We start from the raw sequence: 15931 nt of genomic DNA, 5'->3' as shown, positions 1-15931 counted from the left end.
TACACATCACTGCAGGGCAAGATGTCAATTTTATTTTAATATTTTATGGTAAGGGAGAACATTCAGAGTTGATGTGTAAGCTTTGATGTCCTTGATGGAAGTAACATTAGTCATCAAAGAAGACGGGGGCAAGAAAATAAGATGAGGTATTTCACCAGATGAAGAATTCTGTACTTCTGAGACAGCTGTAACCTCTGAGTCCCCTTCATGTTTTCCATATCCAACCACCTGGAAAAAAGTTACCAAAAAAGAAATTTGGCTCTAAGCTTCTATAATTTGGATCTCCTTCAATGTTCATTTGCCCTGCCAAAAATACAGATACTTAAATGCAATTCAAACAACAATAATAATTAGAAATGTAGAAAATACAAAAAGTAATGTGGACAACCACCACGTTAAAAGTTAGGTTACAGAGCTCTTCTACCCCACCCTGACTGGGCTCAGAGTTTGGTATGGCAGAAGTTGGCAAGACGGAGCTGCCAAACACTCACGTGTACGCTCAGCACTTTCTTCTTGTTGCTTCTGTGAGCTTGGAACCAGGTCACCAGGTCTGATTTTGTAACAGACTTCAGAGCTTCAATCTGAAACCCACAGGAATGAGGTTTAAGTAGCAGAGGGGTGATGATGCAAGTAATTTTAAACATAAAAATGATTTCTCTACAACCTATATCCCATTAGATAAAAGAACCTTTTTAAAATAGCATGTAGTTTTAGAATCAAGTGTTACTGGTAGCATAAATCCCCCTATTCACGCTTTGCATTTAAAACCGCTGCAGAAAGCACCACGCGAGCGTTCCGTTTGCGCCCACCAACCTCACGGGCAAGCCTGTCAAAGAGATACTGCTGTGTCACGACTTCGTTCCAGTTCCTGTCTACTTCTTCTCCAAGATGGGAGTCTTCACATTCTTTAAGTTTTATCAAAGCTGTAACCTACATTTGAAAAAGACAAAACGATTTGTTTCGAAGGGTTTAAAACTACCTTAATTTACCATCGCATTCACTGAAGTTGAAAGAAAACCCAAACTATGTTAACAAGGTAGCTCATTGCTGTCAAACTTGAGAGCAAATGTTCAGAGAATGACTGCAGAGTAAGGCACAGGATTTAGAAGTCAGTCCCTTGTCTGGAAAAACCTCAGAAATAGGCCAGATCGATGCAACCAAATCTTCCAGTTCAGGTATCATTTAGCAGTTTAAGGAAGAGCTTTTCAAGATTGAGTTTTACCTGGGTGCTAAAAGCATCTTCAGTTAAATGCTTGATTTTCTCTTCAAAGCAAGAGAGAAACTCCTCTATTTTCTTGTCAACCAATTCAGAACTAAAAGAGAGTTAAATAATTAAATCAGGCAGGAAGAAGAAAAAAAACAATTACTGAGGGGTAAAGTAGCAGCACAGCCCCCAGCCGATGAGGGAATGGTTGGGGCAGGCTCCCTTCCCTCCTCCCCTGAAAAGCTCCCACATCTGTGCACACCATCTTCTGTCTTCCCTAGTATCAGGGAAGAAAACCAGTGCTCTGATTTTCGGAGTTTTAAGTATTGTTCAAACACAGGAACTTCAGATAACCAAGCCGCAAGAGGCGTCGCTGCCCTGATGCTGTCATCAGGGACCTAAGCTGTGGCGTAGCCAACAGCAGCACCCGCTAGGGCGTGCTCTGTCGGGAACGCCAGCTGCGGTCCTGAGCCCTGCACAGAAACAGCTACGTTCCATCCGAGTAAGACAAAAAGAAAGAAAAATAATGTGATGTGAGGGATGGTGAGGTTTCTGAAACATTAAAACCTTCACAGGTGACACGGACCTCAGTAAAAGTGTCATCCAAATGTAAAAATCCGAGGCAGCAGTACTCTCTGCTAACGAAACTTTCACTGACACAGCATTATGTTTCATAAGTTGCATATTTTTCATATACCCCTTCAATTTTAGCAGGTCAAATACCTGTAGTTAGCCCCAGCTTTGAACAAAACTATGCTATTGTTCTGTCTGTTGAAACTGAGCTCTACAGGATTTACTTGGCAACAGATTGCGCTCTCCTGGCAGAAGATCTTCAAAAAGGCATGGGATATTTTACTTAGTCTTTGGATTACTTTTCCCTGTTCAAGCCAGGACTGCTGCAGTTTTAAGACGCTTAAGGCTATTGCTTTATTGAGGTGGTGTTTTTCAGTCACGATGGCGCAACTGTCAGCAGCGTCGGGGCAGAGGCCAGGAGTACTCATTTTGACAGGAGGATGTGGGGGACACAGTGCGTGAGGTCACCAGAAACGGGCGCTGGCAGCTCAGGGGCCGCCAAGCCTGGCAGCAGTGACAAACATTAACCACGGAGCACGCACTTACTTGTATTTAGTTGCCTGGGTTGCTACTGTGACCGAGAAGCCAAGAATCCCAGAAGTATTCCTGCAAGTAGGGTACACGTGGTAGCTTAAAAAGAAAAAAAAAAAGGGAGAAACAATAAAGTCATTCCACAAGCACAATTAAATTTTAATTTACAGGACACGCTACAAGTTAAAATAGCATTGGTACTTTAGAAAGAAAAACCTCAGATACAAATTCTCAATAGTCGTCTTTCCTTTATGTCCTGCATCACTGCACTTCAGTGTTTTCTCATTTTTAGGAAATCCTTTTAAGCTTGGCAGAGTATCTGTGTTTGTGTTCCTGCAAACTAATCCACGCGAGTGACAGACCTGTAGCTGTGAAAAGCTTGTTCCCGTTTCCCGAGGTAGACGGGTGCCTCCAAGGGAGGCTGCTACGCGCCACAGAGCTGCTGTGAAAACAGCCCTGGGGAGCGGGGAGCCGATTTAGGAAGCAGAAGGAACAACTTGATGCCGAATAATTGTGAGTTAACACACTGGTAATAGATGCAATTCTTGCAGGACTCAAAAGCAACTTGGCTGCAGCTCGTATCAATGGCTGCTCTTGGTTTTGATGTGTTTATGTTGCTGTTTCCATCACGATAATTGAGGAATTGGCCACTGTGCTGGAAGGGTTTCCAGACTAAAAACACCAGGGATCGGCAAAAGCAAGTGCGTAGGAGCCATCCTCTCCCGTGAACTCACCCCAGGGTCTGCTTGGTTCTCAGGAAGTCGAAGCACGGCTCTTCCATGTGCATCTGAAAGGGAGCACAAATGCGTTACAGCAGAAGCGACGCTCCTCTGCAGCCACCCCCGGGCTCCACGCAGAAACATGATCCTAACGTGAGAACTGCTGAAGTGCTGCCTCCCCAGCTACGCCCACGGAATGAAGAGAGGTCTCAATCTTCTGGGTCGGTAGCTGAGAGTCCTCCGTACCGTCCGTCACTCCAGCAGTTTGGCGATCCCCTCCCGAACACTCAGAAGTTTAATCGGAGCGAGCAATAGCTCTCTGCTGTCCCCGTTGTACCATTTAGCCCCATGGCCTTATCTTAGCTCCAAGCGCTGTTGTCAGGGAAGAGGCTTTGATGAGTTAGGAGACACAAGCAGTAACTTACCACAAGCAGCTCCATAAGGGTGTATTCCCTTAGGTTCCTGGCACCTGACTAGAAAGAAAATGAAGAATTTAGAGTGATTTCGTGGAGTTAAATGCTACTGTTCAGACCAAGGTGACAGTTATGGCAGGCACCTCAGCCTGGGCTGCAGCACTAAATTACAATTCACAGCAGGGACAGCTGGAAAGTTCTTGTTTTCCGTGGGGGCCTCAATATGGCCTTCGGAAGAGAGGGGAGGGGCTCAGCCCGGGACCGTGAGACCAGGGGTGAGGACACCAGGAAACCACCAAGGCACAAACCTGGCTACCAGCACGGGCCGGGCCAGGGAGATGCCGGTTTCAGGGAGCACCAGAGGCTGCGAGAGCCCTCCTGGGTTTGGCCAAGAGCGTGTGCTCACGTGAGGTTTCAGCGCACTCTCTGTAACATCCCTGCCCACAGGCTGCTCCCAAGGCAGTGACAGAAGTACAACATCAGCAGCTACCAGAGGGAACAGACCGGAACACACCCAGCCAACGCGTTACCTGGTAATAGACTGTCACTTCCGAGTTGGCGTCACCTTTGTTGAGAGTTTTCACCTTGCAGAGCAGGTGCGTGTTTGGCAAATCCACCACCCGGAACTGAACAGGGCAGGGATGGGCCAGCGGAGCGAACTGGAGCTTTCTGAAGGGAGCACAAACAACAAAGTGTCAAACACCTGCGCCCATCTTGGCCAAAACCAATACAACACCAGGTATTTACACACTCGCTCTGACATTATTTTCCCCTTCCCCAAACCAGAACAACGTCCTGCTTGAGCTGCCACGATCAACAGTCACCTCCCGCAAGCACCGCCAGCGCTGTATCCAGGCGGGGAGAAGGGAATTTCTGCATCGCTCCCACCCTGGCCCCTTCCTCCAGAAAAGGCTGACTTGATTATAGCTTCCACATAATGAGTGGTGCAAGAGTCAAGAGATACTCACTGAACAACATAATTCAGAAAATCCTTTGCTTCCTAGGAGAGAAAGCATAAACATTTTAGTTAGAAGAGAATTGTTTACCCCAATTCACAGCCACACACCGCAGTGCATCGCTTGAGAAAGTGACCCCCGAGCAAAGAACAGCCGAGCTCTGTCGTGCCACCTATGTCCCTGCCCCCTCGCCTTATCCCACGTCCCTCCGGACACCCCTGCACCGAGCTGCGAAGCAAACAGAGTCTCCAGGCAGTTTCTTGCACTGTAACTTCTCCAGAAGGAGAATGCAGAAGCCAGGGAAATAGCGTCAGCCATCACGCCAGCAAAGGGTGCACGTAGCGGGTGATAAGGCCCCTCTCTTGTGCATGAACTTGGAGCTCTGGGAAGGAGACTCTTGGGCTTAAGTGGAAGAAATGGGAGGAAGTAAGAGAAATAGTAAAAGTGAGGTAGAAGTTTCAGGGTTGCATGTGCCACACAGTGAAAGGAGCTTAGCTCACACAGAGGCTGCAGCAATAAAAGCATTTTGCATGAAGGTTCTCAGCAAATCATGATTAGATTCTCAGACCTCCTTCTGTTCCACAGCTCGGGAGGGGACAGCTGACATTACAAGAATCTGACCTCCCAAAGGACATTAGCACGTTTTCTTTAGGAGGTTTTAAACAGGCTGAAGACAAACACCACCAGCTAAGACAAACAAACTTCTTGGCACAAACCATAATTGCAGAAGGTTTCTCTCCCGTGCCACACACAGGCACTCAGTGACGCTGGATACATGGAGCTAAGCCCCATTACGACCCTATTTTAAAAAGCCTGACAGGCCTGTGTGTCACCTAGTCCCAGGGTAGACGATTTCAATGAATACTGCAGGTGTTTAACAAGACTGAAGATGACTGGACCTCAGTGAGGTTTGATCAAACCATGCAGGCAAACAAATTTCCAGGATAAATGTACTTTGAGGGAAGCCTCCTCCTGTGGCACCACCACGGCAATTTCTCAATATCAAATATATCGATACAGCAACCAATATAAAAAACGGGGGCAGCAGGGGCAACAGGCTACAGGCGTCTTCCCATCACATTTTCCCCTCTCTGCAGTTTAAATCGAAATTCCTGAAAAAAAACCCTCCTTTCAAATTGGCAACTATGGACTCCCCAAATTGGCAACTATGGACTCCCCAAATTGGCAACTATGGACTCCCCAAATTGGCAACTATGGACTCGCCAGTGGCTTATCCAGACGAGCATCCCTGAATTGTTAGAGGTGAGGCTGCCCTGTACCAGCGAGCCTCCAGATCGCCAGTGCAGAAGAGGCAGCCAGCTGGCAGGTGAGCGCTGGAGTTGTGGCAATGGTGTTAAGGCACATTTTAAGAACAAGTTTCCGTGCGTGTCAGCTGCCGAAGCTGTACTTACTCTGCTCGTGAAGTTTCCTTGTACGAGACCCTCTACAAAGAGCTGTGATTTGAAAGCCTTAACAAAGGACGAGAGAGACTCAATGGACAGGCCGTTCATCAGCGTCTGGTATTTATCGATCATGGACCACCTGCCGTGTTCTAAAATCAGGAGACGCATATCCCTGCAATGCAAGAAGGAAATCAAAACCACAGGCCGTCAAGAGCTGTTTAATGTAAGAGATCCCATTTCTGACTCGGGATCGTACTGGAGACAGGACGAGGGTCCCCAGGAGCGTTCCTGTGGGCTGATCCCGCCCTCCCTCAGCACCGGCTGTCGGCTACAGGTTGCTTCAGAGCAGCAGCTACCTGGACATCCAGTCTGACCCACATGTTTGATATGCTGCTTGCAGAGCCGCTTGAGCTCCCTAAGCTGCAAGCCAACCCTGGAACAAGCCTCCACGAGCACAGAGCGGCGACGCCTGAGTTCTTCAGCTCAACCCAACACTTAATGTGCAGCCGCTTTTTGCCCTCCCCCAGAACTCACTTGGCCAGAGTCTCAGGTTTGATGAGGATGTTGAAGTACGTTTTCTTCAGCTGCTCTGTTATCATTTCAAAAACTGCTGGAGTAAAGCTGAAGTCAGACAAGTAATCAATGATGAGCTGAAACAGAAGCTGTAAGGAAAACAGTTTTAAGTCGGGGTGGAGGGTTTTTTTGTTTGTTTGTTTTTAAAAGAACCAATTTAAACTTCATCCTATATAATAATAATAAAAAAAATCATCATTATTTGGTCAACATAAGAGATGTGCGGGGTTACTAAAGCACATTCCTCACCTCTGTTAGATGTTCTTCACTAAACAATTCTATACCAAATTACAGTCAGTTTCAAAAGGACCGCATTTTTAGAAAGTGAATGAAATAAGCTCACTATCCCCAATCAACGAGAGTTTCCACATTCTACTGAAACAAACCTAGCCTGTGACTCCAACGTTTCTGTATTAGATATTCCACTTTTTCCTTTTACAGCTGACCAGCCCAATGACATCACAACGGAGCAACGTTCATGATTAAAAAAGAATATTCAGACCATGCTATTTGCACCTCTGGCTTTTTCTGTTAAACCTCGCGTTAATAAGCCTGACAGATGATTGACAGTCTTGTTAAAGCTCCAGTCAAGCTCTTGCAATGAAAGTCTAAGGAAGCTTGGCGGTCCTCTCCTCGTCGATCACTACGTCCTCTCTGTTTGTGCTTGCCATGTCTTACACGGCCAGCGTTTAGAGAACGGGAACCCCCAAGCCTTGTCAAGGTAAGCTCTTAGCAACCCAACAAAGAAACACTACACCCAAAATGAGTATGTTCGAAAGGTGCACCTCCAAAGTCAAATTGTAAACAAAACCTATTTTCAGCCATGCTCCTCCAGACAGCGTGCAAATAGCCTTAGCTTGTAGAAGGAGAGGCTCTAACACTCCAAAGGGACATGGGAGACTCATAGCTCTTTTTAAAGGAAAAGCTGTTAAAGTCTTAATGGAGATACAGTTATTAATTAAAGGAAGATTTCTCTTAAATCAGCCTAAGGTCAGTAATTTGAGCTTATTTAAGTGAATAAAACTACATCTTCATACATGTAAGCACATGAAAAAGCATTTGCTGCATTATCCTGTATCTGAACAGAGACACAAATTTTCCAATTTAAAATACCCCATCTAAACATCCAAAGCTCCAGCCAGCTAGGCTCCAGCTGCTCAGACAAAAAGCACATACACTGAAAAACTGCACGCATAAAAGTATTTCGAAGATCAGCAGTACTCACAGGTAGTTTATGATTGAATCCTTTCACTCGAATGACTAAGCCGTGCTCTCCAGCTACTAGCTTGTATTCCAGCTGAGCGACATCTGCTTCATAAGCTGGTTCACCAAGATTGTGGGAAAGGATGTTTACAAATGTATCAAACAAAACTATGCTGGATGGAGAAAAGGGCAGAGGGTTAAAAAGAAAGAAAAAAAGGAAGGAATAGAAGAAAGATAAAAATCAAGCCCCATGAGTTTGATGGTACATGCAAGTTCTCCAACAGAAATGAATACTTGAGTAAAATGAGATTCAAAAGAAATTTTCAACAAACCTGGAAATAAAGAATGCAAGTTTCCCTTTGTCCAGAAAGCACATGACACTACTTAACAATTACTTTAACATTCAACTATTCTTTGCCATAAGATTCCAGCTTCACATAATTTAAGATTTCTTCAAGGTAGGAATGCACATTGTAACATGCCAATGCTCAAAATATTGAATAATCACAGCAAATGAGATTATTACACTTTGTGTAAAGGATCGGGGGACGGGTGGCCTCAGTTATGCTGAAGACTTGAGTAAGGGGATGACTATTTATCAAGATAAAAAAAAATAATAATAAGCTATAGCAAATTAGACTACACAATGTGGAAATTGCAGTCCGTGCTTTCAGATTTTTGTTATTGCCTGGATTCCAATTCAAAGTTCAAACTAACAAAGATGAAAACGGATTTATAAAGGCTTTCCCAAAACATTACTTGTGCAGGTCTCGGCAGGCTTATGATAAAAGCACTACAAAATTTGTTACAAATGGCAATGCTAGCCTAAGACTAGCAGAAGCGCAGTATGTGCAGAGCTATAATCTTGAGGTCTGTCTAATGAACAGTTGGTTTCTAAATGCTGCCCGTAGTCTCTTCACCTGCTCCTACAGGCTCCCAAGTTGCTGGTTCAGGACATGACTGTGGACTGCTCTTTTCAGGACCGATTCCTTCTCTAAGCACTTCCTTCTGGTATGTGCACTGCTGCTGCTATTTTTGAAAATAATGAAACTCCTATGCATCTGTGTGCTACAGTAGCGACCTGCTGCAGAACCATCCTCGCCAAACTACAGATAAAACCACAAGGAAAGTGTGAAAACATGAGAAAAGGAAGCCTCATTCTATTCCAGTTTAATCTCTCTTCATGGTTTTTCACTAGGTATGGTAATTTAGTTACTCTGCAAGATAAGCATAAATAACGTAATCCTTACTTCTCTGCAGACTGTTGTATCAACGGAGAGATCAGATGGAATCGAACGTAACCTGGTGGGGGAAAAAGAAACTTAAATGAGCAATTGTATAAAAAGTGACAGCTTTCTAAAGTCAAATATATTTCCATCAGGTTGTTCTTTGGTCACAATTTGAGTCTAATGAAAATGGTCATTCAGCTATAAGAACATATTTTTGCTTATATTAAGTCATCATCAAACATCTCTTTTTCGCTCCAAAATCTTCCTTTAAAAATACCAAATATTAGAAAACACAAAGCTGTGCTTTGCAGAATACTAACTCACACGGTGTGATCAATGTAAATGAAAAAAGAAAACTCCACAAAACATCTGTTTAACAGACACTAAAAATTCTGCTTGAAAGCAGCAATATATTTACCACATTTGCCTCAGACCCAGGCTATATTTTTCTCTTTCTGTAGAACAGACTATAGTCTTTTCTGATGAACGTGTTCCTTCATTTTCAAGCCCTTGTCTCAGTATCATATTCTGTCTGCCAAATTCTGTTCAGTCAGACACATTCAGAAGTCAGTATATTTCAGTGATTCCACTTTTTAACCTGAGGTATCAGCAGCGTTTCTTTGTTGCAAGGTAGTTTACCTGCTTCTCTTTTATTGTAGCTAATAAACATATCAAAAGGACCATGGAATTGCCGACAGTAAACACTGATTTTAAATGGTGAACACTATCATGGGTTATTTGCTTTCAAATAAATTCCAGCTGGTAAAAACAGGGTCTTCCTATTCTTTGGAAAGCTGTAAGGCATTTACCTTTGGGGATTTTGAATTTATCATCCTTCCTGTACCAGAGACAGCCTTGTTGTGTGCTTAGTGTTTTGACTGGATATTCTGTCTCAGGGCAGTCAGCAACTTTCAAAGCAAAGTCAGTGGCTAACAGAAAGAAAAACCAAACCAAAACCAGAAGTTAGTAGGTCTCACAGACACAGCCAGGCCACATGCATGAAAGTCTTCAAAATTATCAACAAAATAAATCCTGCCCCCTCCCCATTTGCCAAATTATACATGATAATGCTTCCCTGGACCCAAAGAACATTTATTTTTCAGTTCCACATCAGAATAGCGGCTGAGAAGCAGTGCAGAAATGATGGTGTTGCATTCCATCCAGGATACAAGTTATGGGTTTATTTTCATTTGGTTTTGGCAACAAAGCCAGACGGTATTTAGATGCTTTCAAAAACAGCAGGATTAAGCAAATAAAATTGCTCTTCTCGGGTGTCCGGAGCCCTGTGTTAACTCTCACTCATTGTGTGAGGCCTGCTCTGTTACGGCTATATGATCTAGAAATCTACACCTTAGAGAAACTCAGTTCTTATAAATAAATAGAAGAATATTAAATAAAATTCAGGTCAACAGAGCTCCCATATTTTTTAACTTGCAAAACCAGGTTGATGTTCAGGTGGAAATCAAAGATTGTTTCTAAGCCACAGAAAATTCTCAAATAAATTACTGGGGGAAGATTTCACTCATGCTCAGATGCCTTACCTATGTATTTGTTTTCTTCTGGAAGGTGTAAATCCTGATTTAACTCAAAGTCACTGGCCCATAAATCACTCCAGTACTTGTCAATATCTATTAAAAAACATGAAATGCATTTAGTTCAACACGAAGGTAATGCTATCCTATTTCCTAGACCAGTCATCTCACCATCTCTTAGCTATCTCCATGAAGATTTGCAGTACAACAGGAGTCTCATAATGTCACCTGGTTCATCATGAATCTTTCTAATTCCCTTCCTGCGAACTCCCCCGGAGCAGGACTGAAGCAGTTCTATTAAAAAGTAAATCAAGCCTGCCTGCGTTACTAATCCAGCTACCAACACGCCCTGTCCTTCATTGTTCGTGTTCTTTTCCCTGTTCTGGACTCGAATGGCAGCCAAGAGGAGGGCTCCCTGGGATTCCCACCTCCTAAAACAATTGTAAACTAGGGAGTGGGGATCAACTGATACCAAACAAAGAACAATTACTGAGTAGGACAGAGTATTTGACGAATGATGAGGTCAGTTTAGCACTGAGGATTCATTTCCCTACTTCCGTGTGGTTGTATTTTGTGTTGTCACCCTTTTAATATCTCTCCTGCACAAATCAGACATTCTCTAAGTTTCTGCTGTTGTTTTACCTTCCACACTGTATTGCGTTCCGAACCACCTCTCTTTTAGATGACACTGGCCTTCGTTGGCAGCGGACAGCAAAACGAGGTTGGCTCTCTGAGGACTGAGCTGGTTAAGGGCATCAGCAATGATCTGCAAGGTCAAGACAATACTTCAGTTCAGATGCAACTCTGGCTCTGCCTGACCCAGCAAAGACTTCTCAGTCTGGACATAGGAAGAACAAGACATAACAAGCTTACAAAGAAAGAGATTCGCTTTCTGAATATAAAAAGAGTGTTTCCATTAATACAAAACCTGTGCCTGTATTATGCCTAATTATAAATGCCTATATATATGCCTATATTATACAGTATGCCCCTATTTTCCTCACATCAAAACATGTAACCAGAGTTCAAAGAACATTTACCTCAGGCTTGTATTCAAACAAGAGCTGGTCTCCCGTCAGAAAATCCTCCTTCTGAAACAACTGCATGTTCTCACAAAGGCTTTCCACATAGTCAACTGGATCTGTCTGTAAGCAAAGAAAGCAAGCTGTTTTTCACACAATCAGAAAACTAAAATATCAGTTTTCTGTTCTGAGAAGAGCTTGACTGGTCAGGTATGTTGAGCACGAGTTGCATGCTGTGCTTGTTACGGCATTTAGTTTCAATTATTAAACTAAATATATTTAATAACCATATCTAATGCTCAGGATTCCTTTGAGAATCCTGAAATATCAGACACATCATCTTTGTAGAAGAAACCCTGAGCATCCAGTTTACAGTCATTAAACCTCCTAGGTTAAAGACCCAGTAGAACGCACTCCTTGCCTCCGGGGAATGCAAGCAGAGTCCTGCAATTCAAGATTTAAAGTGATCTGGAACCTGGAAAGAGCAAGCCAAGGAACTGCTGCTGCATGATTATCTCCGATTCTGCTCCTTTCCTAAGTTCTCGGCCATGATGTACAGTGTGAGGAAGAAGAGATTCTCCTATTCAGACATGAAAGTATAGATTGCCTTCTAACAGTGTAAGACCACCTAGTGGAAAGCTTCTTGCTGAGTGCTTTTGGGTTTTTTTTTGAACCAGCCAGCATCATACTGTAAAGATTCTGGGTCCAGATATAAACCACAGTTTGCCTAAAAAGAGGTAAGTTTGACACATCTGTGTCTTATAGCTGTAGTGGAAAACATGACCAAGAATTTCTTAAGACACTGTACACCTGAGGAAACATTAAACCTCTCTTGGGGCACATAACTGCTTATGCCAAAACCATGCCTCTGTGACCACTGTTCTTTAGGATGGCCACGTACCAGCTCTTTCCATCAACCAGAAGAGTGGGGTGCCATGACTAAGTCATTTGTCTGTCCCTAAGATGCACAACCCTGTCACAAAGCACATACATATCTCTGTTCCTTGCTTTCCGAGTTAAATCCCTGGACTGTCAGTAACCTCTTAATGATCACTCAAAATCAACTGGCCAAAAAGGCAGGACTCTTAACAGCAGGTATTTCCCTAGTGTAAACTCGGGTGTCTTCTGTCCCCACCTGGCTTGATACTGGGAAGTACATAGCCTGTTACATAAAATTCTAGCTGGGAGTAACAAAAAGAACCAAGACGACTAGTAAGAACTTTCAGGACTAAATAGCTTCACTTTGATGAAAATGTCAGCCTTCAAACTGGACAACCTCTGTTGGCAATGATTAAAGACAGAATCATAAATCTGTATGCAGGGCAACAGACATTCATTCCTGTTACGTCCAATATACTAAATAGCCATCCTTCACAGATTTTTAGTTCTTCTCTGCCGTTCTGGGGAAAGCTTTTGTTAGGAGAAGGCAGTCTGTTGTAATCTTGTAATACTTGAACTTTGCTAACAAAGTCATAAAAGTTGTATTCCACTAAAAAAAATCACCACGTGGCATTAAAAAAAATGGACTGGTAAATCGGTGTAAACTTGTTCCTGCCAAAGATATCCACCGCTCTGTTATCTGTCACTTGGGGTTGCTGGCAGCAGTCCTCGCTGTCTGTATCACTTCCAAATAGCACTTCTGCTATTCAAAGGCCACTCGAGACACTCAATATCCTCCATATGCTATTTTGAAGGCAGAGCTACAGATGCAAGGATTTGCTAAAAATGACATTTCTAACATCCTGATGCTCACAGCAGAGTGGCGGGTCTTAAGAGTGTCTGAAAATACTTGGAGCATCCGGAAAGAAAAAAACTCCAATTTCAATATTTCCTATTCTTTTTTTTTCTCCTTCCTGCACCTGTGCACCTTAAAGAAACCAACCAAGTTCAGTGATGCTTTCAAGCCATATATGTAGTATACGGATCTGTTTTCCCAAAAGGAAATTTTAGTGCCATTCAAAAAAACCAAGTTATCCAATAAGAAACAGAACATGGCTAAATGTAGTGAGAGTAAGAAAGTCAATGAAGTGAGGCTTCTCAAATCATCTAAATTGTGTTCCCTTCTTTATCTTAATAAAAACAAGTAAGATTTTTGCTAATTGCTATTTCTGTAAGCCAAGGAAGACTTGGCATGAAACCACCTTTAACTGTGTGATGTTGTAACAGCAGACAAGGGGGTCATAGCATCCCAGCCTTTGTGAGGCCAGGTCACCAGCAAGCCACACCTTTCACACAACGCTGCTTTTCTATTCCCAGAAATCAGCAGTGCCAAAACAGCTTAAAAGAAGCGAAATTAAGCAAAAATACTGAAAAGCCCCAAGCAATTTGCAGAGCACTATTAATGGGCACAGAACTTCACACGCAAGGGCCTAATGATTAAAACTGAAAAAGAGCCTACCTACCAGGTAGAGAATGAAAAAAATAACATTTAATTCTGATAAGGAAAAAGTCACCATATTTCTCTGCGTAGAATACAAATTCTTTCAGCAAAATACAGCCTCATTAAGTGCATAATCTGTTTCTGGTTGAACAGAACTTTGAAAATGTGTTTCAAAATAAAAAAGAAATCCTTTTTATGGTTTACCTATATCAACTCAAAACAGTGGATGAATACCTGTTCCTGGTAGTGAAATTCATTAGCTTCAATCTTCTGGATTTCTTCCCATATTCTGCAAAGGAGGGAGGAGAGAATAAAAGTGGATTTCCTCCGTTATTCCACAACATTTATCGAGAATCTGAAAAAAAGCAGTCTTCTAGGAAAGGCATCTAGAGTGAGTTCAGTGATTCATTCAGGTACAAGACATAGAAGCCAGTATGACACACACTTCCCTTCCATACAAAAGGCCATTTCTCAATTGGCAGAAAGTTCTGCTATTTTCCGAAGATGAAGAGACTTAACTACAAAGAGTCAAAATCCGATACTGAATTAACATAAAGGCTAACACCAGAACACCACAGTCCTGACTTCCGCAGATTTGGCTCAACAAATTTATTTAAACACAAAACTGCACCTAACATCTACATCAGTTCAGCTTATGAAAATCAGAAATCAGATCACAGTAAGTCAAACTAAAAGCACCAAGAAACAAGCATAAACATTTAGCAAATTCATTTTTAAACTTTTTTAAACAGATACGTTTCCCACACAGACAAGCTTTACTACTGACTCACTGTTTATGCTCTAATAACTCCACAGAAAGTGCAAACACTACAAATAAAAGGCTAATGGAGAAGGACAATCTTGCAAATATCTGATGTAGTGGCAAACACTTGCCTTTTATCTGGCCCTCTTTTCTGCAGCATCTTCACATACTGAAATACAACATGGGCCACCTGCAGACAGAAAGGAACAGATTAATTTTTCCAGACATTAGGAAAACAGTAAGAAAATCAAGTTGCAGTAAACCATACCTCATAGAAGTGCTTGTAACCTTCATCAGTCAAAGTCACAGAAATGCTGAAGATGGAGTAAGTGGAGTTCTGTTCAAATCCTGTCTCACCGTTTCCTCCATATAACGCAAGAGCCCAAAATCTATGGAAGAGTTAAAGGTGCTTATTAATTACTTCATTTCAGCTTTATTTGAGCTTAGTTACAATTAGCATATCATAGCTTTATTTCAATGGCTTTCAATGCGTTTACAGTTTACACAAAGCTTTTCCAACATGAAGATGTGAACCTCAGGATACAGAATTTAAGAAAAACAGTGAAAAAGCTACCTTTTCCATATCGCTTAAAGATCAGTCACAGATATTGCTGATCCATGGATCACAGACCAAAAACTACTTATTTCTTACTTGTGTCTATCAATTTAAAGAATATCACTAAAAAATGCTGACACAAAAAGGCAAACTTGACCTGTTTTTATATATATAGAAAATACATATACATAAAATAGAGTTTGCCTTTATTTTAATGATAGCAAAGCATTTAATAACTATGCTTAAAAAATACATACTTTTTCCTAAGGAAAGAAAGAACGCTGCCTTTGCCTTCATGTCCCACCAACCAGGAAATATAATGGAGAGGCTTCACCCTAAAAGAAAATTTGAAGGAGATTAAATGCCAGGACGTAATACGTTTCACAGAAAGAACTCAAATCACCAGACAAATTACTAAAATATACACTGACTATTTTTTCATGGCAAGTTTTGCATTTTCAGGCAGCATTAGCATAATAAGCTAAAAATGTGGGAGTTCAGAACATAATGACTGATCTGAGTCAGTGAGGAATGACGTTAAATCAGCTGTGTGCTAATTCTACTCAAATTATAAAAGGAACCATATTTGCATCAGCTTAATTCATCTAAAAAACATTCCCCTAGCTGAACCAAAGTAACGTGTAACACAAATAAATGAGATGCTTTGGTTTGTTGTGAAAGTCAATAAATTATTCACAACATAAAGACAGTAGAAGTAAAATGCAGCACCACCATACCTGTAATACTGTTCTTGTGGGGGAAGCGCCCAAGTGATACTCAATGAATGAACTTTCCTGATTGGAACAACTGAACACAAATAAATTTATTGAATATAAATACATATGATTAGACATAGACAAGAAATTTTACATAA

The 15931-nt window shown here is 42.1% G+C and overlaps 1 protein-coding gene across 1 annotated transcript in view; it reads right to left on the bottom strand.

Annotated features, from left to right (window-relative positions):
• Nucleotides 1-10: 10 nt before the first annotated feature.
• NRDC (nardilysin convertase) overlaps nucleotides 11-15931 on the bottom strand; it is a 29835-nt gene continuing 13914 nt past the window's right edge. The window contains exons 10-31 of the mRNA XM_082312780.1: nucleotides 15795-15864; nucleotides 15315-15392; nucleotides 14770-14890; nucleotides 14633-14691; nucleotides 13973-14027; nucleotides 11377-11481; nucleotides 10979-11102; nucleotides 10346-10432; nucleotides 9614-9733; nucleotides 8826-8877; nucleotides 7598-7748; nucleotides 6334-6461; nucleotides 5809-5971; nucleotides 4409-4440; nucleotides 3971-4109; nucleotides 3453-3500; nucleotides 3043-3095; nucleotides 2324-2407; nucleotides 1223-1313; nucleotides 814-930; nucleotides 492-581; nucleotides 11-228 (exon numbers count right to left, since the gene is read on the bottom strand). Coding sequence (XP_082168906.1) covers nucleotides 31-228; nucleotides 492-581; nucleotides 814-930; nucleotides 1223-1313; nucleotides 2324-2407; nucleotides 3043-3095; nucleotides 3453-3500; nucleotides 3971-4109; nucleotides 4409-4440; nucleotides 5809-5971; nucleotides 6334-6461; nucleotides 7598-7748; nucleotides 8826-8877; nucleotides 9614-9733; nucleotides 10346-10432; nucleotides 10979-11102; nucleotides 11377-11481; nucleotides 13973-14027; nucleotides 14633-14691; nucleotides 14770-14890; nucleotides 15315-15392; nucleotides 15795-15864 — 2165 coding nt within the window. The 3' untranslated portion in view covers nucleotides 11-30. The remainder of the gene's footprint in view (nucleotides 229-491; nucleotides 582-813; nucleotides 931-1222; nucleotides 1314-2323; nucleotides 2408-3042; nucleotides 3096-3452; nucleotides 3501-3970; nucleotides 4110-4408; nucleotides 4441-5808; nucleotides 5972-6333; nucleotides 6462-7597; nucleotides 7749-8825; nucleotides 8878-9613; nucleotides 9734-10345; nucleotides 10433-10978; nucleotides 11103-11376; nucleotides 11482-13972; nucleotides 14028-14632; nucleotides 14692-14769; nucleotides 14891-15314; nucleotides 15393-15794; nucleotides 15865-15931) is intronic.

This window comes from Platalea leucorodia (assembly GCF_965183815.1).
Source record: "Platalea leucorodia genome assembly, chromosome: 5".
Lineage (NCBI taxonomy): Eukaryota > Metazoa > Chordata > Aves > Pelecaniformes > Threskiornithidae > Platalea > Platalea leucorodia.
This window is presented reverse-complemented; position numbering and strand designations above follow the sequence as displayed.